The 22,455-nt window shown below is 48.7% G+C and overlaps 2 protein-coding genes across 2 annotated transcripts; both read right to left on the bottom strand.

Moving 5' to 3' along the window:
* Nucleotides 1-512: 512 nt before the first annotated feature.
* On the bottom strand, nucleotides 513-19,241 carry N7511_002071 (uncharacterized protein; the record flags this gene model as incomplete). The annotated part of the gene is made up of 5 exons (XM_057124496.1): nucleotides 513-7,442; nucleotides 7,499-10,996; nucleotides 11,046-15,422; nucleotides 15,521-18,781; nucleotides 18,837-19,241. 5 exons carry the CDS (start codon nucleotides 19,239-19,241, stop codon nucleotides 513-515), a joined length of 18,471 nt encoding a protein of 6,156 aa, XP_056986655.1.
* A 1,035-nt stretch (nucleotides 19,242-20,276) lies between these two features.
* Nucleotides 20,277-21,575, bottom strand: N7511_002070 (cytochrome P450; the record flags this gene model as incomplete). Its single annotated transcript, XM_057124495.1, has 2 exons — nucleotides 20,277-20,929; nucleotides 20,987-21,575. 2 exons carry the CDS (start codon nucleotides 21,573-21,575, stop codon nucleotides 20,277-20,279), a joined length of 1,242 nt encoding a protein of 413 aa, XP_056986654.1.
* Between the last annotated feature and the right edge of the window lie 880 nt (nucleotides 21,576-22,455).

Genomic DNA, 22,455 nt, shown 5'->3' with positions numbered 1-22,455 from the left:
GACATGTTTCAGGTAGATCTAAGCTTCATGCCGCGGGTCAGTGTTTAAAGCTGGAAATCAGAGGCATGCTGAACTCGACACGAACGGTGGATGTGTAGGCGTCAAAAGGAGATGATATATTCCGAGAAAAGCTTGGCGTCGCTTTGACCCAAATAAAGGATTGCCGCTCGGCTTGCCATTTGAAGTTTGGATTTTGACCCAAAGGTTTGCAGAATTCATATACTTTGACGTTCCAATGCTAACGCTAAGAATAGCCAATGGGTCAAAATACCACCTGAGAGAGTATCAGAGAGATCACCCAACAGCGCATGAAAGAACAAAAAAGTGTATGGTCATAAGCGAACCGATTCGATGGAGTTGAGAGTAAAAGATAGCAAGATGAATTCGACAAATTACATACATCCATTCTAACAAAAGTAAAGAATATAACTAGACACAAAAAACATAGTAAAAACAGCCGATGAACTCCAGGAAACGCCTAGAAACCATCCAAAATGAGCAGAAAAGAAAAATCAGCAACGCGCTTGAGTCAACACTTCCAGCATTCCACGAACAGATGGATGATTCCAGAGATTTTCCACCGTAATCTGGTAGCCCCGACGTTGCCACACCGCGGTCAACAATGCAATGGAGACCAGGTCACCACCGACAGCAAAGAAGTCGGTATCCAGGTCCAATGACAGTTCAGGACTGCTCAGAACCTCTCGCCAGCTGTCATACATGACAGAAAGCAAGTTGAGGTCCGCAGCTGTACCAGCGGAGTCAACTGCGAAGTGACCGTTCACGCGGTCAGAATCTGAAGGACTCTGCAAGGGGAGAATAGATGTAGAGTGAATGAACTGCGACAAAGGCATTTGGGCGTGTGTAGAGTCAGAAATAGCCTGAATCGTAGTACAGAGTCGATCCAAAAGAGTACTTGCAATGGGCTCCCCAACAGAGCGCGACGAGCTGATGAAAAGAACATCAATCTCGTTGTTATCCAAGGGTGTAGTTTTGATAGCAATGTCTGCTTCGTCGGCCGCAGGACAGAAATCACCAATAAGGTAGTTCTGTTTGTTGAGGGTCACGGTCGCATCTTGTTCAATATTCTGATGTTGAACAATACTGCTCATGCGAGTAGACGGTCGCCAAGGGCTACACTTTTGAACGATTGTGCGGGTGCCCAGCGATTCATAGGCCATGTGAGAAATATGCTGGGCTTGAACGGTTTCAAGAAGATGGCTTAGAATCGTAGTCGGTTCAATAATCACTCGAGTCGGAAGCAAGTTTAGACAGGGACCAATGACCTCGTCTATGTTAGCCTGGGGTAGATTGCGACCGGAAACAACATGTCCAAAGACCACATCGTAACTGTCAGAGCATGAGGAGAGGACAAGAGCCCAGGCAGCCTTTAGAATGGTGGCAAAAGTAATTCCAGAGCCAGTTTGCGGGGCGATGCTGATTTTTCGTGTCATGTGCAAATCATACACGTTACGGTGTTGTGGTGCCGGGTGTGCGACAATCTCAGTCATACTAGACCCTGATAGGACGCTCCGCCAGTGTGCTTGAGCACCCTGGCTAGCAGGATAGATACCGGCGATGAAGTGGGAGAATGGAACCTCTGGGGCAGGTGTACGACCGGAGAATGCATCTTGGAAACTCTGCCAGATCCGCGGGAGACAGACACCGTCATATTGAGCGTGTGAGATTCGTAGAACGAGTCGATGGTTGTTCTCATTGGTTATGACCGACAACTGGGTGAGTACACTACCCAAGGGAAGGTCAGATTCGACGTCCTCGTTGCATAATTTGAGACAGAATGAGTCAATCTCTTCATCCGTCCGATACCATGCGACCTGCTGCGGAGTGTCTTTGAGTACTACTTGATAGAAGCGGTCTCCATACGCAGCAAATACAGTCCGGAGAATTCCATGGGTTTGGAGGAAACAAGTCCATGCTGTCTGAGCATGGGCCAGAGTCCACGGAACCTCACCTTCGGCATCAAGGAAGAGATAATTGACCATACCGTGAGTCTTGAGCATGGAATGGGCAATGGCGGAGGATTGGAAGTCTGATGCAGGAAGAATGTCTTCGATATTTGCAGACGGTGTTTGTGCAACCGAGGCTACCAATGGAAGCAAATTGGCAATGTCGTCGACAAGTGAGAAGGGAGAATAGGGCAGAGAGACCGGCTGGGCAAGGTCTTGCTCTGAGTTACGGATTATAGCAGCGGCCATTTCCTCCAATACAGGAGCCTTGAAGATATCCTGGACTGTCAAAGTCAAACCAGCCGATCGGGCATGACTAGTGAGCTTCATTGCGCTGATCGAATCACCTCCGGAGCGTAGGAAATGGTGATTCTTGCCCAAAGTATCTTCTTCAACATGCAAGACCTTGGCCCATAAAGCGCGAAGCTGTATTTGCATTGGCGTGGTTGGCTCCAGCTTGATACTACTGGACAAGGAAAATGCCAGAGCATCTTCCCTCGAGAGAGAAGTAACCAGTTCACGTAGTTGACGACGGTCAGACTTGCCATTCATAGTCAAAGGTACTCGAGATAGGGGAATGAACATGGATGGGATCATGTAAGACGGAAGCTGCTGACTGAGGGTTTGTTGCAGGGCAGCCAACTCATCATGCACATCGGAAGACATCTCCCTGATCTCGACTGGACCACTGCGGTTGCTATAGTGTAGGAATGCAACAACGACCTGGCGAAGGTGGGTGGGATCTTGGACGGCATCTACACTCACATGGGAAAGGGTAGGCATTGCAAGTCGAATGGCATGCTCGATCTCGCCAAGCTCTACACGCTGACCACGGACCTTTACTTGAGTGTCCTTGCGTCCCACAAATCGAATCGTGCCATCCTGGTTGTAGCGAACCAGATCACCGGTACGGTAAAATCGGGAACCCGGACGCGTTGTCCAGACAGGGTTCGTGATAAAGGCTTGTGCTGTTTTTTCAGCATCATGAAGGTATTCACGCGCAATTGTTGGACCTTCCAGAAGAAGCTCTCCAACACATCCCAGAGGTGTAAGACGGTTGAAATCTTGAGGGTCGGCGATCCAGTACAGGGCTCCAATAGCCGGGCCTAGGTTCGCAGGATCACTGGTGGCAGTAGCTGGAGGAGCACCGCTACAGTACACGGTTGTTTCGGCCGGGCCGTAGCAGACAATGAGATCGAGCATATTGTGCCATTTGGCAATGGTGTCGCGCGTAGACGCCTCACCTCCGAGTACAAGCTTCTTCAGGGAGGGTAAACCATCTGCTGGTAGTAGAGCTGCAACAGTGGGAGTCATAAAAGCCCAGTTACACTGGAACCTGTTGATTGCTCCAGATAGATCGTTCATACGCTGCTCTTCCGATGGTACACAGATACACCCACCACGCTGTAACGTGGTGAATATATCGGCACAGCTCACATCGAATGTATAAGCGGCGAACTGTAGCAATCTTGTCCCGGGACCAATCCCCCACCGTGTTCCATGTGCCTTTGAGCTTGAACAAAGAGATCCATGCTGAATAACGATGCCCTTCGACTTGCCCGAAGTTCCCGAAGTAAAGAGCACGTAGGCCGCATTCTGGGGAGTGAGAGTCGGCAGATCAAATGTTATTCCTGCGAGACTGGATATGAAGTCCTCTGTCACCATGACTGTCCGTAAATGAACTGAACTGGCAAGGATGTTGGCATGCCGTGGATTAGTAAGAAGTACTGTTGCTTGCGTATCTTTGACAATAGTCTCGAGGCGAGCTTGGGGGTGGGCAGGGTCAAGATTGACACAAGCACCACCGGCCTTCATGACGGACATTTGTGCTACAACAGCCCATCTGGACTTGTCAAAGCACATAGGGACCCGGGTCTCAGGAACCACCCCTAGCGAGACAAGGTGGCGAGCAAGAGTGGTCGAGAGCTGGTCAAGTTGATCGTAGGTGAGCTGACCGTCCCAAGCATCGACAGCTAACGCGTCCGGCCGTTGTGATACTTGATCAGCGAAGATAGTCGGTACAGTTGACTCAACGGTTTCCGGATACTCTCGGTTCCATTGGATAATTTGCTGCAGATCTTTATCACCGAATAGTTCGACAGAATTGATTTCAGATCCTAGGTGTTTTGCCGATGCAATTTGCTTTAGAATATGCTCGAAATGGTGCATCATAGTCTGCACCCGCCAGGCTGAGAGGACAGTTTCATCGTGGCGTGCTTCAATGACAATTTTATCGTCCGCCATGAAGCATTCAACAACCAGTGGATAGCTATCGAAGTCTTCGAGTGGCATTTCGACCTCTTCCACACCAGGTAGAAGGTCTCCAGCTGCATTGGCCTCTGACACCGGCTGGATGACGAACAAGTTCTGGAATTCGATTGCCCGGGAACAATCCGAATTGATGCCGGCAATATTCTGCAAACCGAAATGCTCATGTAGAATCATATCTGTCGACTGTTGCTGTACTGTCGCCAAGAATTCACCTACTGTAAACCTCGAAGACATTCTCATTCGCACAGGCACGGTTGTGATGGTTGGACCAACTATGGCATCGATACCAGCCACCGCACTGTTGCGACCAGAAAGAGTCATTCCAAATACCACATCCTCACTGTCTGCATAGCGAGAGAGAAGCAGACCCCAAGCAGCTCTCAAAATTGTAGTTCGGAGAATTGTTGAGTCTTTAAGGTTGGGAAGGGGAACTTGATGCTGCACTCTACCGCGGACAGATGGCCGATATGACGGCGAGGGGAGTTCGGGGAATGTGGATGGCCGGGGTCCGGAGAGCTGATCTTCCCAGAAGGATTGAGAAGATTGGGCGTCGGTAGATTGCAGATGTTTGATAAATGCATGGAATGGAGTCGAATCAACACAACGGCCATGCTCATAAGCAAAGCGGACATGGTTTAAGATTAACGGTAGCGACCAACCATCATAAGTAGCGTGATGCGCAGTAAAGATGAAATGACGGTCTTCAGTAAGCCCGAAACGCAACGGCGAAGCGCCGTAAACCAGTCCTTCATTCGAGTCGTGCTCCAGATACTGCGTCAGATCCACTGCAGTTCTCCAGTTGATACTGTCTTTGACCACAACTTGAACAAATCCGGCGTCAGGAGTTGGTACAAAGCGCGTGCGCAGGATGGGATTGGTTTGGACAACCAACTGCCAAGCTGATCTGAACCGAGTGACATCCACGGTCGGTCCCAGACTGAGAATCTTTCGTAGCATGTAGGACTTGGGATTTATCATTGAAATGGCGATCATGCCCTCTTGAAGAGGACTAGCAGGGAGCACATCTTCGATTGAATCCGGAGGGATTGAATATTGATGGCTAATGCCATCCAATAACACAGAAACATCTGAGACTTTGTTAAGCAATTCAAACGGCACCTGAGGCAGATCAGTCTGACCGGTGATTGAGGTTTTGTTAGTCATCGCGGCGGCCAAGTCACACAGCACTGGATGCTGGAAAATATCAACGACAGTGACGGGGAAGTCCTCCGGCGTGGTAGCAGCCATCTTCATCGCTGAAAGTGAGTCACCTCCGATTTGGAAGAAATTGTCATCGGCTCGGATTTCATCCATGGAAATCCTGAGGATGCGATGCCAGAGCTCTTGTACCCTCTTTTCCAGGATGCCGTGTGGTACACGGCGACTATCTTCCCGAAGCGAGTAAACTTTGAGCTGCGTCTCGCTCAGTATTGCCACTGAGTCTCGTAGCAATTTCCGGTCAAGCTTTTGTGCGGAAGTTGTGGGCATCCAGTTTGTGGGAATATACAGCGATGGTTGCATATATGTCGGGAGAACTTTAGCCAGGTGGGACTTGAGATCCAAGGCCCAGGCTGTGGACTCTTTTGTCACTTCCCCAAGAAGGTCACTACTGGCTAGTCTGACAGGATTAAAGACAAAGACCGCGAGAAGGGCCTGCTCTTGCTTTCCATGGGGGAGTACAACCTCAACTGCAATTTGTTGATCAGAGCTCAAATGGCGGTTTACTTGATGCTCAATCTCCGAGAGCTCAAGTCTTTGACCGCGCAGCTTGATTTGTGTGTCTCTGCGACCCAAGTATGTGATCGTTCCGTCGAAGTTGTAACGAACCAGATCTCCAGTTTTGTAGAATCGCTGGATGGCACCCTCGTCTGTAGGATTGAACCCTGGATTGTGAATGAAAACTTCATCAGTCTTCACATCGTCGTGAAGATAACCTCGTGCCAATGTGCTTCCCTGAATCAAAAGTTCGCCGATAGCACCAATAGGAGCTAGCTGGTCATGTGCGTTTGGGCGTGTGATCCAGGCAAGGGAGCTCACAGCACGACCAAGAATATTGCATCGATCATTTTCGCTTTCAAATGTCTTCATGATCGCAAAGACACAGGTTTCAGTGGGTCCATACCCATTCATGAGACGTAGACTTCCTGCCCAAGTTCGGATATTATCTTCATGCAATGCCTCGCCTCCCAGTATGAGAGTTTTGAGAGTAGGGACTTGCTGTGGCTTGAGGAGACGCACGACTGAGGGAGTCAAGAAGGAAGTATTGGCCGCCAATCGAGTCATTGAGCCGGCAATATCACTCATTCGCTCAGTATCGGATGGAAGACAGATGCATCCACCGTAGGTGAGGGTTGTGAAAATCTCAAGAATGCATGCATCAAACGTGAATGCTGCGAATTGATACATCCGCGTCGCAGAGCTACATCCGATGTCTTGTCCATGGTGAGTGACACTAGTGCTCGCTGCTGTATGTTCCATTACCACGCCCTTCGGGGTTCCTGTTGAACCAGAGGTGAACAGAACATAGGCAACACTGTGGGGAGATATCGGGGTACTAAGCGCATGTGTCATCCTATCATTCCAGGCATTGGTAGATTCCGAAACCACCAGGACCTTGGGTACTAGCTCAGTGAACAAAGTCAGCTTCTCCTGAGAAGCCAACACCAATGACGATGATGTCTGCTGAATGATCAACTCCAGTCTGTTGGCAGGACTAGAAGGATCCAAAGGAACAAAGCCTGCTCCAGCTTTCAAAATAGCAAGCATTGAAATGATGGCCCAAGATGATTTTCCAAAGCAAATCGGAATCAGGTCACCAGTGGTTACACCCATTTTAACCAAAGCATTGGCGAGCTGAGAGGCTTTCTGTTCGAGCTGCGAGTAGCTCATTTGTCCATCCCAGGAAGCAATGGCTGGTGCATCTGGGAAGCATGTTGCATTTTGATCAAATGCTGCCTGGAGGGGCTCACAAACAGCTGGAGGCATGGATGAATTCCACTTGAGGACTTGATCCTTGGCTAAATCGCCGAAAAGATCAATCGAATTCACTGTGGCGGAAGGATGCGAAATGATGCCATCCAACGCTGCTGTGAGACTTCCTGCAACGTGAGCCGCATATTCTGGGGACAACTGTGAAGTCAAATAGCCTATATCAATGCTGAAACCGTGAGAGTCGGTGTCTGCAACATTTACAGTGATGTCGTACTATGAAACATATACCGTATTAGTGATCAGAAAGTTCTCAGTGTGAGTAAACTTACCTCCGTCGGATCGAGTCCATCTAGGTACGTCATCTGCAAATCACCCACCACCAATCTCTCGACATCACGACGCTGGAAGCTTACAACAGAGTTGAATAATGGCTTGCCTGTCACGCCTAACGCATGATGAATTTCTGCCAGCCCAACATGTTGATACGGAAGCATCTTGAGATACTCATGATGCAGGTCCTGCAACTCAGCAACTACAGACTTCTTGCCAACTTGCGTCAAGTTGGTCGCACACACCAGCATGTTGATGAAAGGACCAACGGCGCTCTCCAACCCCTCAATTGGAACCTCTCGTCCAGCCGTTAGATATCCAAAACAAACATGATCTTCACCGGAGTATGCCTGGAGAACCAAGGACCATGCCAAGCGAATGACATTGGCGAGAGTTATGTTATTCTCTTGACAGAATGTGCGAACCTGTCCACTGTCGGGGACAAGCACACCTATACTCTTCAACTCCGCTTCGGCCGCACTTGAGACCACCAGCGTAGGGAAATGACAGGGCTTCACATCAACAAGGTGCTTCGACCAAAAGTCCAGCCCCTCAGCAGCCGGCTGCGATTGGATATAGGCAATGTAGTCACTGTATGGAATGGCTGGTAGGACTGAGAGTTGATTGCCGTATGCAGACACGAGATCATTGATAAGTACCGTCATTGCAGTCCCATCCATCAGAGCATGACTTATGTCAAGCCTGAAGTAGAGCGATCCGTCATCACAATGAACCACGAGTAGTCGATGGGGCGGCTCAGTTGTCGATGGTTCCAGGTTATCGAAGTATTGAAGGAGTTCAATAGCCTTACCAGCCGACGCGGCTTGGAGAATCTGGACAGCTGCATGATGGCGACCAAGGACCATCTGATCAAACGGTCGCTGGGAGATACCTTTGAGAAAGACTGTCCGTAGAATGGTGTGGCGGTCAACGACTTGCTGCCATGCTGTAGACAGGCGCTTAGCGTCTAGAGAGACACCTCCACAGGAGTCAATCCGCATGATGGCGTGATAGAGATAAGCATCCTCAAGACGAAGTTGACTAAGTAAGATACCCTCTTGAAGTGGTGAACAGGGGTAGAGATCTTCGATGTCATCAAGAGTCAACTGGAGGTCAGGCAGTATCGAATTCTGCAACTTGTCCAATTCGGGATAAGAGATTTCAAGGAGGGGATAGTCGCTTCTCGTGAGAGTCTGTTTCGTGCTAACCAATCCCTTGGAAATATTCTTGAGAGAAGTTGCGTAGTTCTCGACCCACTTGTGAATAAGGTCAACATGCTTCATATGACGATTGAACGTGAAAGAGATGTGGGTGGATCCGTTGATCACATAGACATTTATCTCGAACAGAGCATAGCGTCGAACAGCCCGTCCAACGTCTCCCTTGTTGAACGGAACTAGGTGGAACATGCCATCCGAGCGCTCTAACCCTTGATACAAGCCAAGATAGTTGAACACGATCTCAACGGGCATATGATCAGCGAAGGCTTTCATACCCTCTTCGTTCAAGTACCTCGATGTGAAGTAAGACCACCCGTTTGAGGGAAGCGCGCGTCTCTGGTCTTTCACACCACGAACAGCATCTACGGAGGAAGTCTTTGAGTCCAGATCTGATAAGTAGAAGGGAAAAACGGTGGTAAACCAGCCGACTGAGTCGGACAGATCGATATCGCTGGTCCAAGGCTCACGACCGTGTCCTTCGTTGAAAATCGCAGGCGGGGCTCTTTGGAACGTTTGTGCATAAGATGTAAACAGAGCTGCAATGAGTATATCAAGTGGTTCTGTTCCCATTGCTCGATGACAACCGGTGAGCAAGGCTTCGCTCTCTTGCGGCAAGAGTACGACATTGATTTGCTCGGTGTCACCAGCGAAGTTGGGAGTATCTTCCATTTCCCAATAGCCATAGTCTGCTTTAGGGATGGTATAGGGCAAGGCCTGGCTTGGCGGGAGATGCTTGGCGGCGTATTCTGCTTGTACTTGCTGCCACTGCTGGAATGAGAATGGCGGGGTTTGGGGGGTTTTTCCTGCAATTGAGTCTTCCAGTTCTTGGAAGATAATTCTCCAGGATACCAGGTCAATGACAAGGTGATGAGCCACTAGGAAGAAAAGAGATTGCTGTCTGGGAATCGTGAAGTGCTCTACAGCAAACACAGGGCCCATCTGGATGTCGAGCTCCTCTTGCGCATCTTGCGCTAGCTGGAGAGCATGTTCTTCACCCTCCACCACACGTTCTCTGAACCGATAAGCAGAGGCACTATGCCCGATGACAATTTGCTTCCATTGTGAGTTGTGTGACTGGCGGAACCGTGCACGTAGACTAGAATGACGCTGGACAACCTTGTCCACAGCGTCTCTCAACTGTTTCACTGGTACCTCCGATGCCAAGCGGAACAAGAAACTCTGGTTGAACTGATTGGACGACGCGTCTAGTTTACCTTGGGATATATTTTGGAAGTAGAACTGCTGAATCGGAGTCAAGTCAAAGGGAGTATCCAATCGATCAGGCCGCTGATAGATATTGCTCTCGATCACCGCTTCCGCAAACTCGGCCAAAGCTGCAATGCTGGTGCTGCGCATCACATCCTTGAAGAGAAGCTTCAGGCCTTCGTTTCGACAGGTGACTACCAGCTGCATCGCAGTGATGGAATCGCCACCAAGCTTAAAGAATGATGACTGGAGAGCGACCTTGCTGATTGGTAGATTCAAAACGCGACCAACAATGATCTGGAAGCGCTCTGTTGCATCGGATTTGCACTCTTCGGTGGGATCGGCCTCGTCCTGCTTTTCGGCCAGGGCATCAAAGTAGGTTTCTTGCTGCAGGCCTTCAACCCATCCCGTGACCTGACGCCTGTCAAGCTTTCGTGACAATGTCAATGGAAGCTTATGACACAAGAGCCAGACTGATGGTATCATGTAGTTAGGGAACATCTCCGCCAGGTGATCACGAATGGATGTGATCTCCTTGATAGCCTGATCCTTGTCGGTGTCCTTCCCGAACGGAATAACCCCTTCTTCAGAGATAGTCTGAGTTGAAAGATTCTCAAATGCTACTAGAGCAACGAGCTTCTTCTTGCAGAGACCATGGCTGGGGAAAGCAAGTGCTGTCTGAAGGACAGCAGGATTTCGGCCAATTTCCTCTTCAATGTCCCATGTGGGCACACGTTGTCCGTTCAATTTGATCTGTCCATCGGCGCGCCCGAGGAACAACATGTTTCCATCCACTAGAAGCCTGACAAGGTCTCCCGTCCTGTACAATCGGGTCCCCTCTTTCACATCTCCCCTCCACCTCGGGGGATAAATGAATGATTTGGCGGTCAGCTTCGGATCTAGATACCCGCGCGTGACTAGAGGGCCTTCAATCAACAACTCTCCAGGGCAGCCGATAGGAACCAGTCTTTGGCTGTCTTCGGGATCAACAACCCAGAAAAGACAACCGTGAGCACGTCCAATGCTGTTTGCTGGCATAGAACCTCCTAAGTCAGCGAATGAGGCCATGACCTAAACTCATCAGTAACATATCATCATTTGCGTAAGATTGAGTACCCACAGTAGTCTCAGATGGCCCATACGAGTTGATTATCCGAACGTGGTTTTCCCATCTACCTGGAAGATCAGTAGGAATTGCCTCACCAACAAGCGCCAAGGTCCTCAAGGTTGGTAGCGCCTGTGGAGAGAGAGAGAGGGCGAGAGAAGGGGTGAGGAAGGCATAAGTGACCCGGAGTCGAGTCATTGCGCCCGCAAGATCATTGACACGCTCTTCCTCTGAAGGAATACAAACACATCCTCCGACACATAGAGATAAGAAGATCTCCCCGTTGCTGGTGTCGAATGTGTAAGCCGAGAACTGTAGGACACGGGAAGATTGGTCGATTCCCATATCTGCATTGTGAGCTACCAAGGAGCGGACTCCGCTGTGCTTTACAACAATACCCTTGGGAGTTCCAGTCGAGCCGGAGGTAAAGTTCACCATTGCTGCGTTGTCCGGCGAGACCTTTCCGAAGGGTTCTAGACTGTCGGCAGGTAAGGAAGAAAAAAGGGCGGACTCAACGACAATGACATTGTCAACCAGATCGCCTACCAGCTTGCCATGTTCCTGCGATCCTGCCAGAATGACCCGGCAGTTGGTGGCCAAGATGACTTGTTGAAGGTGCGATCTTGGATGAGTGGGACCCATTGACGTATAAGCACCGCCAGCCTTGAGGACTGCCAACATTGCCACTATGGTCCATGCAGATTTATCAAAGCAAAGAGCAACTATCTGCTCTGGTCCAACCCCAATGTTGGCGAGTCTGACGGCCAATCTGTTGGATAACGAATCCAGCTCCGAGTACGTGAATGACGCGTCCCAGGCTTCAACCGCGGGTGCAGATGGATTTGCCAAAGCCTGCCGACGTACTTCGTCATGAATGCATCCTGAGATGGTCTCTGGAACAGTTCCATTGTTGTTAAGAGCCATCAGGTACTGATATTGCTGATCATCGAGCAAGTCGAAGTCGCGGAGGTCTTTGGTCGGCGATGCCAGCAAGTTGGTGAGAATCGTCTTGAAGGTTGAGCCCAACATGTTGGCCTTCTCGTCAGACATAAAGGTAGTCCAATAGTTGATGTCAACATCAATGTCGCTGTCGCCGACTGTAATGCTGACGCTAATGTCATATTCGGTGGGATCAGCACCCCCCATGTACTGGACCGAAATGCTACTGCTTCTCTCATCTGATTCGATCATTGACCGTTGCAAAGAAAGTGTAGTATTGAACAAGCGCTCCCCGGAGAGGCGCAAATGATGCTGAATCTCTGCCAAAGAGGTATGTTGATATGGCAGAGAGTCGAGGAAGTCGTTGTTTATCTGTCGCATAATGTCAATCAACTTGGAAGAGTCGTTAACTTCAATGCGACAGGGCAGCATATTGATAAATGGGCCAACGGCATGATCCAAATCAAGGTCTTCGGCATCGCGTCCCGAAGAAAGGTAGCCAAAGGAGACGTCCGAGCTTCTGGTGTATAATCGTAAGACGAGAGCCCATGCAGTCTGGAAGACGTTCGCAATGGTCAATTCGTTGTCCTTGCAGAAGAGTTGGAGAGCAGAGATCATATCTGAGACTGGTATATTGACCACGCGTAGCTCTTTCTTGCATGCTAATTCGTGCAACAGTGAGGGGAACATGACTGGCTGCATGTTATACAAGTATTTTGCCCAAAATGATGTGGTTTCCTCGCGAGGCTGGCGCTGCCAAAAAGCGATGTAGTCACTGTATAGAGGCCCAAGGGGGATCGGATTGTCATATGCCGCTCTGATATCACCAAGAAGCAAGGGCATCGATGCGCCGTCAATTAAAGTATGACTGAGCTCCAGATTGAAGTACAGTACATCCTTGTCCTCAAACACAGTCATTCGATGTGGAGGAACAGGTTCATTGTAGTCGACAGGATGTTCCTGATCATATTGAAGCAGACTTTCGAGGGTCATTGCTCTCTCAACTCGAGGTTCATGCTTTTTGAGTACAACCTGACTGTACAAAGCATCCCCAGAGAGTCCTTCAATGAAGAAAGTACGCAAAACAGGATGACTTGCCACAACACGACTCCAAGCCTGGAGCAGCTTGTTCAAGTTGAGTGACTGTGACGTGTCTACTGTGCGAATGGCACAAACAGCCGAAAATTTGTACGTCTCTGGGGCTTGAGCTTGGCTGATTAGGATACCGGCCTGCATCGGCGAGATAGGGTACGCGTCTTCGATGCTAGACAGGCCCGCATATCCCAGTTTCTTTACATGCTGATCAAGATCAGATGGATGCATATTCGGTAGCAGACGGAAAGCTGACCCCTCGGTTTTGGCCAAAGAAGCGGAGTTCGTGATGACTTTTGCTTCTTTTGCAATCTGACGAAGTGATTTGCTCTTCAAAATGCTCTTCACTGCGCATTGAATGCCACGGGATCGAGACCGCGATGAGGTTTGCATTGCAGTGATACTGTCTCCTCCTAATGACAGAAAGGAAGAGTTCATGAGTACTTGGGATACTGGAATATTGAGGACTGAGCTAACAATCTCTCTAATTCCTGTCTCCATCGAATCCATCGGTAGATTGTCGGTGTCATTGACAGAAACGGTTGACTCGAAGTTATCCGCGGTCTGTTCCAACTGTTGAACCCAATTGACAACCGACGGGCGATCTGATTTGCCATTTCTTGTTACAGGAATGGAGTGAACGATAAGCCAAGTTGAAGGTATCATGTAGGAAGGCAATCTTGTTGTAAGCCATTCTCGGATGGGGGATATATCAGCATCAATATCATCCCGCAACTCAATACTTGTCTTGGACATATCATGGATCTTGTCATTCAGGCTTAGCACCGCAACGAGCTTCCCAGCAAAGCGGCCCTTTATAGGGACTATCGCCAGTGCATTCTGAACCTGCTCATGCATCAGGATTGTTCGGTCAATCTCACCCATCTCTACACGTTGGCCATGCAGCTTCACTTGGTGATCCCGACGTCCAATAAAATGACAGGATCCATCCGAATTGTAGCGCACGAGATCTCCAGTACGGTAAATTTTGAATTGTCGAGCTGAATCAGACTGGTATTGCGAGAGCCATGCTGGGGCATCAATGAATGCCCCCTGTGTTTTTTCCTCGTCTTTCAAATAGCCTCTGGCAACGATTGGACCTTCTATCAGCAGCTCGCCCACAGCGCCAACTGAGCAAAGCTTGTCTGGGTTCTCCGCGTGCGTGATCCACATCCTGGCACCGAGTCCATATCCAATGTTGCGCGGTGAAAATGAGGATTGAACATTTTGAAGCCCAGTGCTCCATACCGAGCATTCTGCAGGGCCATATATGTTGACAAGGTTGGTGTGATCGGCCCAAGTTGCGATGTTATCTTCTCTCACGGCCTCACCCCCCAATGCCAAGGTCGAAATACCAGGAACATCAGACGGATGTAGCAGGCTAACCACCGAAGGTGTTAGATAAACTACTTTCGCGTTCATTCGGTTAATGGCACCAGCGAGATCATTCATTCGCTCTTCCTCGCTTGGAATACAAAGCGTTCCACCGCTCATTAAGCAGGTGAAGGTCTCACCAATACTGACATCGAATGTATACGACGCAAACTGAAAGACTCGAGATCCCGCGTAGTTCATTGCAGGGCCGTGAGCTCTGGCACTGCTGCAGATTGCGTGATGTTCTAAGCAAATTCCCTTTGGTCTTCCCGTCGAGCCGGACGTGAAGACGACGAATGCGGGATTGGAGGGCTTGACTGTGGATGAAGAGGAGAGGCCCAGTGTTACTTTTCGGCGCTGAAGCAAGGCACCAATAGTGTTTGGTCCGAGAACGATCACATCTGGCACAAGTCCTTCGAACAGCAATTCGTACCCCTCGGCAACAATAGCAGTTTGGGCCTCACACTGATGTACCATCTGCTCACGGCGGCTCCGAGGATGCTCAGGGTCAAACGCGACACATGCACCGCCGGCCTTTAGCGTGGCCAGCTGGGCAACGACTGTCCAACGTGATTTAGAAAAGCCAATTGGTATGTAGGACTCTGGTTTCACGCCCATCTGAATCAGCAGTTCTGCCAGGTGGTTGGTCATTGTATCCAGCTCCTGATAGCTCAAAGTGCCATCCCAAGCATCAATAGCGATTGCCTGTGGCTGACTGATAGCTTGTTCAGAAATCAAGTCATGAACACATGCCTCAATGTCATCCCACTGCTTATTGTTCCAACGTGCAATTTGTGATTGATCACGATCACTTGTCATTGTCACATTGGCTAGTTTGGATGAATGGCTGTGAATCACAGTATTGATAGCCTGACGGAAGGTGGCAAGCACGTTCTCTGCCATTCCGTCACTGAGGGATGCCCGATAATGGCGAAGATTAACTGAAACCCGTGCCGGGGAGACGAAAATGTTTACAGAGACATCATACTAAAAGAGGTTAGTGGGTCCAATATTGGGAGAAGTGCTGCGAAAAAGGACATATGTAAAGCCCCGAGCAAAGATGAGAAATGAACAGTGAAATTTACCTCTGTTGGATCCAATTCCGCAACAACCCTGAAGCCAATGCCGCCTTCGGCGCTTTCGCTAAATATATCCTCGCCCAGGGCACTTTGGAGTGACATTATGGTGTTGAACAACGGCTTCGAAGTACCAATCGCATGTTGAATCTCTGCGACAGAACAGTGTTGATGAGGAAGACCGTTCAAGAAGCTCTGTTGGGTTGCTTGTGTGATAGAGGCTATAGTGGCTTCAGGAGACAGCTGCATCCTATAGATCATCATGTTGATGAATACACCAACTGCGTCACTGATTTCAGCCACAGGCATCTCACGACCTGCGGTCAAGTATCCAAAGAGCACATCATCTTGCCCCGTATAGGCCTGAAGGACCAAGGCCCATGCTGCTTGAAAAATGGTGGCTGGTGTGAAGTTCTCAGCAGCACATAGGGTATATAGAGCATCAACTTCCTCAATATCCATTTTGACTTCGCCCTGCTGACCCTCAAGCGCTAGATCGTCGTTCAGAATGGGTAAGTGACAGGGTGTCGCATCCTCCAGGTTCTGAGTCCAATATTTCAAGGAAGAATCCACAGTAAGTTGCTGAACGTAGTCGATGTAGGGAGAGAATGCAACCGAACGGTTCCTTGGAAGACTGCCATCATATGCTTGACAGAGATCACGTAGCAGAATCAAGATGGATAATCCATCGACTAGTGCATGGCTAATGTCAATAGTAATGAACCATTTGCCCGTATTCGTGGTGGACACCACGAAGATTACTGGTGGCTCGAGGGCATTGTCTTTCCGAGTGAACTCCTGTTGCGCTTGCCAAAATGCATCTTCACTGCTCGTTTTCCATTTTTCAATCCGAGGATTGCTTTCCTTGAGAACAAGCTGGTCGAAAAGTCCATCCTCTGTCTCACTCTCAATCATAATGGTCCGCAGCGCAGGGTGCCGGGCAGTGACATGCTTCCAGGCATCCAACAACCGCTGCCCATCAATCTCTAATCCTGGAGAGGACAGCACCTCGCATGTGATCCGAAGCTGATAGCTTTCGGGGTTCAGCTGTTGGCTTAGAAGAGTTCCTCGTTGTACAGCAGAAAGTCCGTACACATCCTCCACCAAGTTGATATCGAGGCCGACTCGTGATAGTCTTGCCTGGTCTGACGCAGGCGAATATTTCCGAACCGCATGACTAGCGAGGGGGGTAACTGAACCTCGAGTCTCAATTGTCTCAGCGAGCTCAATCAAGGTCGCACTTTGCATGATGTCTGTGAAGACAACGGAAACACCCTGTCGACGCAACTTGTCCAGAAGCTGTGTGGCCTTGATCGAGTCACCCCCATTTTGAATCCAGGATCTATTCAACCACAGGTCCTCGGACTTGCTGAAGCCTAGAATGGAATAGCAAAGCTGTTCCATCTCATGCTCTCGGTCGTTGGATGGGCCAACTCTCTCAAGGTTATGGTCTTTTCCCATGAGGAAGTTATATGTTTCTATGGACATGTTCTGGATGTACTTGGCAACTGCCACGCCATTCTGCTTGCCAGAGACGGTCAAAGGAATTGACCAGACCGGCACCCACACCGTTGGAATCATATAATTTGGCAGTTGCTTGGAAACCGCTTCTGCCACTGCTTCGAGTTGTTCTTTGGCAACGCGATAGTGTTCCTCGGCGAGCAATTCAAGTCCCAATGTCTGAGATACGAAGTCCTTCAATGAAACCACAGCTGTCAATGTGGCCTTGCAGGGGCCATCCTTCGCGAGTATGACAGACACTTGGCCGACCAATGAATGACCAGCGATACGATGTTCGATATCTCCTAGCTCGATTCGAAGTCCACGCAACTTGACCTGGCTATCCTTTCGTCCTATGAAATGGATAGTGCCATCTGGATTGAAGCGAGCCAGATCGCCAGTCTTGTACATTCGTGAAAATGGTGTGGGACTAGCTGTCATCCATTTGGTCGAGTCCAGGAAGGCTGCTTTTGTCTTTTCGGGCTCATGGAAGTAGCCCCTCGCAACGATAGCACCCTGGATCACCAACTCGCCAGGAGCGCCAATTGGAACGAGGGTATCATGATCATGAGAGCTCACAATCCAACACGAACCTCCCAACGGGTATCCAATATTCATTGGATGGGTATCCAGTGATAGTGGGACATTGGCTGTAGCTGCAATGGAGGCCTCGGAAGGACCGTACCCGTTTGCTAGACGCACATGTGGCGCCCAAGTCTTGATGTTCTCTTCCAAAACGGCCTCGCCGCCGAGTACCAAAAACTTGAGGGTTGGAACTTGACTCGGATGCATCGATTTTACCAGTGACGGGGTGAGGAAAGCCCAGGTAATGTGAAACTGCTGAATGCAGAAAGCAGGCCCCTGGGATCGCTGTTGGTCGTTTGGAATACACACGCAGGCACCAGCAATCAGTGAGGTAATAATCTCAAGGATGCTCACGTCAAATGTGAATGATGCGAGTTGCAACACCCGGTCATTGGAATCCATGCCTGAAGCTTTCTGCTGCGCACGAGAGCCAGTCAGGAACTGTTGATGTTCAATGACGCAACCCTTTGACTTTCCGGTTGATCCAGATGTGAAAATGATGTACAATGTGTTTGAGGGACTGGCTGTTGAGACTAAAGTCTGTCCTTGGACAATTGGCCCGAGACTGTCCACAAAGTCACGGTTGATACCAATAATCTCACCCTCGAACCACTCCATTTGCGCAGCGTACTCTGGCGTGGTCAAAATCCATTTTGTGTTCACTTGGTCCGCAATTTCTTGGTGCCGAGCAGTGGGATGTGAAGGATCCAGAAACAATATAGCGCCACCAGCACGTATGACAGCCATCATGGCCACAATGGCCCAGGCAGACTTTGGGAAACATAAGATTACGACGCTTTCCGGTTCTACTGCCAGAGTCTGCAGGTAGATAGCAAGACGTTCAGTGAGGCGATCCAAGTCTTCATAAGTCAAGACGACCTCGGCTGTCCGCACTGCCTCATTCAACGGTCTTTGTTGAATTGTCTCTTCAAATAGATGACCCACACAGTCTTCTGCTGCTTTAGGAAGGTTGCTGCCCCAGGTCTGGAGTTGCTTTCCAGTCTCCGGGTGGATGAGATTGATCTGCGATATTTGTCTGCTCGCATCAAGCTCAAGCTCGCAAAGCAGCTGGCTGACTGCGTAGGCAACATGCCTTGCAAATGATGGTGCAATATGAGATATTTCGTGAACGAGAGACAGTTCTATCCCATCACGCCCATCCACGACTTGCAAAGATACTTGAAACTAGCACGCAACGTTAGTTTCTAGCCTTGATCAACAGAATTGTAGCCGTACTAACTTTTTGAGCAATGTTGAAGTTTACTTCGCTGGTACATGCGAAGTAGACGGCCGAGTTGCAGGGAAGCTCCGACGTGCAATCTTTAATGGGCTGCTTTCCATCTGCGAACAAGCGAACCAATTGGATCATTGTGAAATCCCCGTCTACATCTCCAAATACCAGGTCAGAATCATTCTGGTCGACTATGGAAGCCATGCAAACAGCTCCATTTCCAGTGAAAGTTTTCAGAATTAGGCCCCATAAGGCAAGAAAAATGTCGGGCAGAGTGACATTATGGTTGCGACTGAATTCGTGCAGCCACTTTTGGAAATCTTTCGATGGCAGATCGATGGAAATATTTGCATTCACAATTGGGGATCCATCTCCAAGATCCTCTGAATGCAGTGCAGGAAACTTGCATTCCATGGCTGAAAAGTCGACTGTGTTGATCATGGTAACCGATGTTGTGAATGTCGGTTCAGCTCAGGATGTCTAGATACAACAGCACTTTTTCTCACTGGCTTCGCCCTTGGAGATTGTAGTCTGTCTCAAGCGAGGGATGTATATAGAAAATGTGGAACTAGTTCCATAAGCCTCTCTCCTTCGGTCTCTGACCTCGTGGTCGCTTGCCTGTCAATCTGGCTAATTCTAATTTTCCCTTAGTTCCATTTACCTTGCATTAGTGTGATTGAAATTCGCCGCGTCCGAAATGAATTGTCCCCATTGCACTCCCACTAGGTGGTCAAAGTAAGCAGCAGACAGTCACAATGGCTGTTATGTATGGGTATTTGTGCCGACTAGTTGAAACTTATTACATGTAATTGATACGCGTATGAAAACGTATTTTAATCTCTTGTTTTGATCTCTTGTTTACCACTAGTATTATTGCTCGTATTGTGTATTTTATAACCATTAATGTTACGTTGGGTAACCATGCTATAACTTACGGTCATAATAAGCTAGTGCAGTAATGCAATATGCACAGTGCCTCAATAAAAAATAAACTGATTACGTGATTCAGTGCAGCAGCTGGAACAGTGGAAGCGGCAAGTCTGACTGCATGGAAACCTCGGAAAGCCCTGGCACGGACTTAATTGAGATGAAGTATTCACTATCCACAGCAACAGTAGCTCTGGGTCTTCTGTTTGACTGTTGAACGCAATACACGCTCCGGGCATTTTTTATTTGTCCTGAAATCTTGAACTACAGTGGGACTTATTTGGCTTATATAACCTCTTCTTTTTCTGAAGGAGGAAAAGAAAGTAGCGTACTGTAGAGTTTAAAAGTCTAGAAATTTCAGTACAATTTTATCGATAAGCTGTACAACCGGCCTCAATCTGGCTGTTTAATGATGCTGCACTTCTCAACCACTTCAAGCAGAAACAACAATCTTTCTGAGCATTTGATGACGGCCTTAAAATGACGCGACGGTAGCCAGGGAGCTCGTTTGACCTGCGCCACCTATACACGGGGTTTGAACTGCAGGAATGGTCCTATCTTGGCAGCTGTTAGATGATCGAACAGCTGGAACTCATTGACCCTTTGTCGCCCAATAGGACCATTTTCTTTGCCCTCGCCAACCTGACCCAACTCCCCTGGTGCGCGGCGTACATCAAATGCCCAGAGAACATGAGATAGTACTAGATGCAGTTCCACATACGCCAGCCCTTTGCCAATGCAGCTCCGGGGTCCAATAGAAAAAGGATTAAAGGCTGACCGGGCCAGCTCAACGTCGCTCTGGATGAGCTGGGCTTCCTTGGGAATCCATCTCTCAGGGCAAAATGTGAAAGGCCTAGGATAGTAGACGGGATTGTGATGAATACTGTAAATGCAGGTACCCACGTCTACTCCGGGTGGAAGATATTCACCGTCCACCTCAGCGCCATTATCGGTCACCTCTCGCCACAAAGCACTCGCTGCTGAGGGAGATAGACGCATACTCTCCTCGATACAAGCACGCAGGAACACACATTGATGCATTTTCGTGCCCATAACAATCTCATCCGGAGCGTTGAATACGCTGCGGACTTCGGCCATGGCCCGTGTAAGTGCATCGGGGTGGTGTGTCAAATAGAAGAAGCAAGCAGCCAAGGCTGTTGAGGTCGTATCAGTGCCTATTTTTTAGAACTTGATTAGCAAAAGATTCAATGATATCCCTGCTTTTTGCTTACCAGCAACGATGAGAGTGGCACTTTCTCCTGCTAGTTCCTTCATCCGAAGAGGCAGGCCAGTCTCGGGGTCGATCGCTTTGCTCAATGTTGCGAAAGCCCCTTTTCCCGACTTTGTTGCTGCTTGAATTCCCTGGCGAAGCATTTCTTCAACAAAATGAATGAACTTATCCCGGGCTTTGATTGCCTCTGGAAATAAGTACTTATCAAGTCTCAGAATGGCTAGCTCGGGCGCCTGGGACAATGCGCCGACGCGCACGTTAGATTTCTCAATAACATCTGGAACAAATCGATATCTCGGATCTCGCTGAGAACTCCAAGGAACTCCGAAGATCACATTGCTCATCACATCAAAGGTGAAATAATCGCTCAGGTGGCCAAGATCCTTCACGGGCGAAAATGAGCCAACTGAAACTGGTTGACTATCACTGCCCTTTCGCAACGCGTTACACAAATGTTGAACTTGCTCAAGGATTACACCCTCGTATGATTTGAGTGTGTTATCCGAGAAGGCCTGGCTAATGACTCGTCTTTTCTTGCCGTGCTTCTTCTTGTCAATCACCGTCAACGTATTGGGTGCTCGATGAACCATCGCTGCATATTTCTGAGACTTTTGGAAATTTTTGCCATGGCCGTATACATCTAATTGTTTCCACTTTGATTAACATACAGTCTTCATTTCCCAAATCAAAGTACATACCATGGAGTCCTTTGGCTGTATTGACCAAAATGCCATTTGGTGCATATCGAACAAATTCACCATATTCCTCGTGACATCTTAGCATGTCCACATGAAGGTCACCTCTCCATGAGTGATATCCGGCGTAAAGATTGCTAATCTTCGCCAGCTTTGGTCCTGGATACTTTGCCAAAGGGTGAAAGAATATTCGATAAGTTATCACAACCACGACCTAAATGAACATATTAGTCCTGGTCAATATAGCAGCGGAGAGACAAATCTGAGGGAAGTTTACATGAATTATCAGTGCCGCCAGCCCCAGGACCAGGATCCGGATGGCAAGCTGGGAGATCCATTGAGGAAAGACCATCATGAGGACCAGTACAGACAGTAAATGACTATGATCGTCAAAGGCTCGGAGAATAAATAAAAAGCGAGGGGAAGATCGAATGCACGCGGGCCTCTACTTGGTTCATGCGCACACAATGCAGGTCAATTAGAAATACAGTCCATAATACTACTCTCTCTCCACGTGGATCGGTCTAACCGATGGCTACAGGGATATAAGTTAGTCAATTCGTTCTTTTATTTAATAATTCTTTCTTTTTTTTTGGCTTCGGATCATACTACTTCTCAAATCAATGGTTAATACCCACATAGTTAGCTTACGACGAGCGAATACACATGGTATTGTCCACGGTACACAAATTCTACGGTATATAATACACATTATGGTACCACAATACATCCAATACGATTGATACAACTGTATATCAAAAAATATATCGTGGAA

Source organism: Penicillium nucicola (assembly GCF_028828085.1).
Source record: "Penicillium nucicola strain IBT 29836 chromosome Unknown utg000002l, whole genome shotgun sequence".
Lineage (NCBI taxonomy): Eukaryota > Fungi > Ascomycota > Eurotiomycetes > Eurotiales > Aspergillaceae > Penicillium > Penicillium nucicola.
Note: the sequence above shows the minus strand (reverse complement) of the source record. Positions and strands in the feature narration are given on the sequence as shown.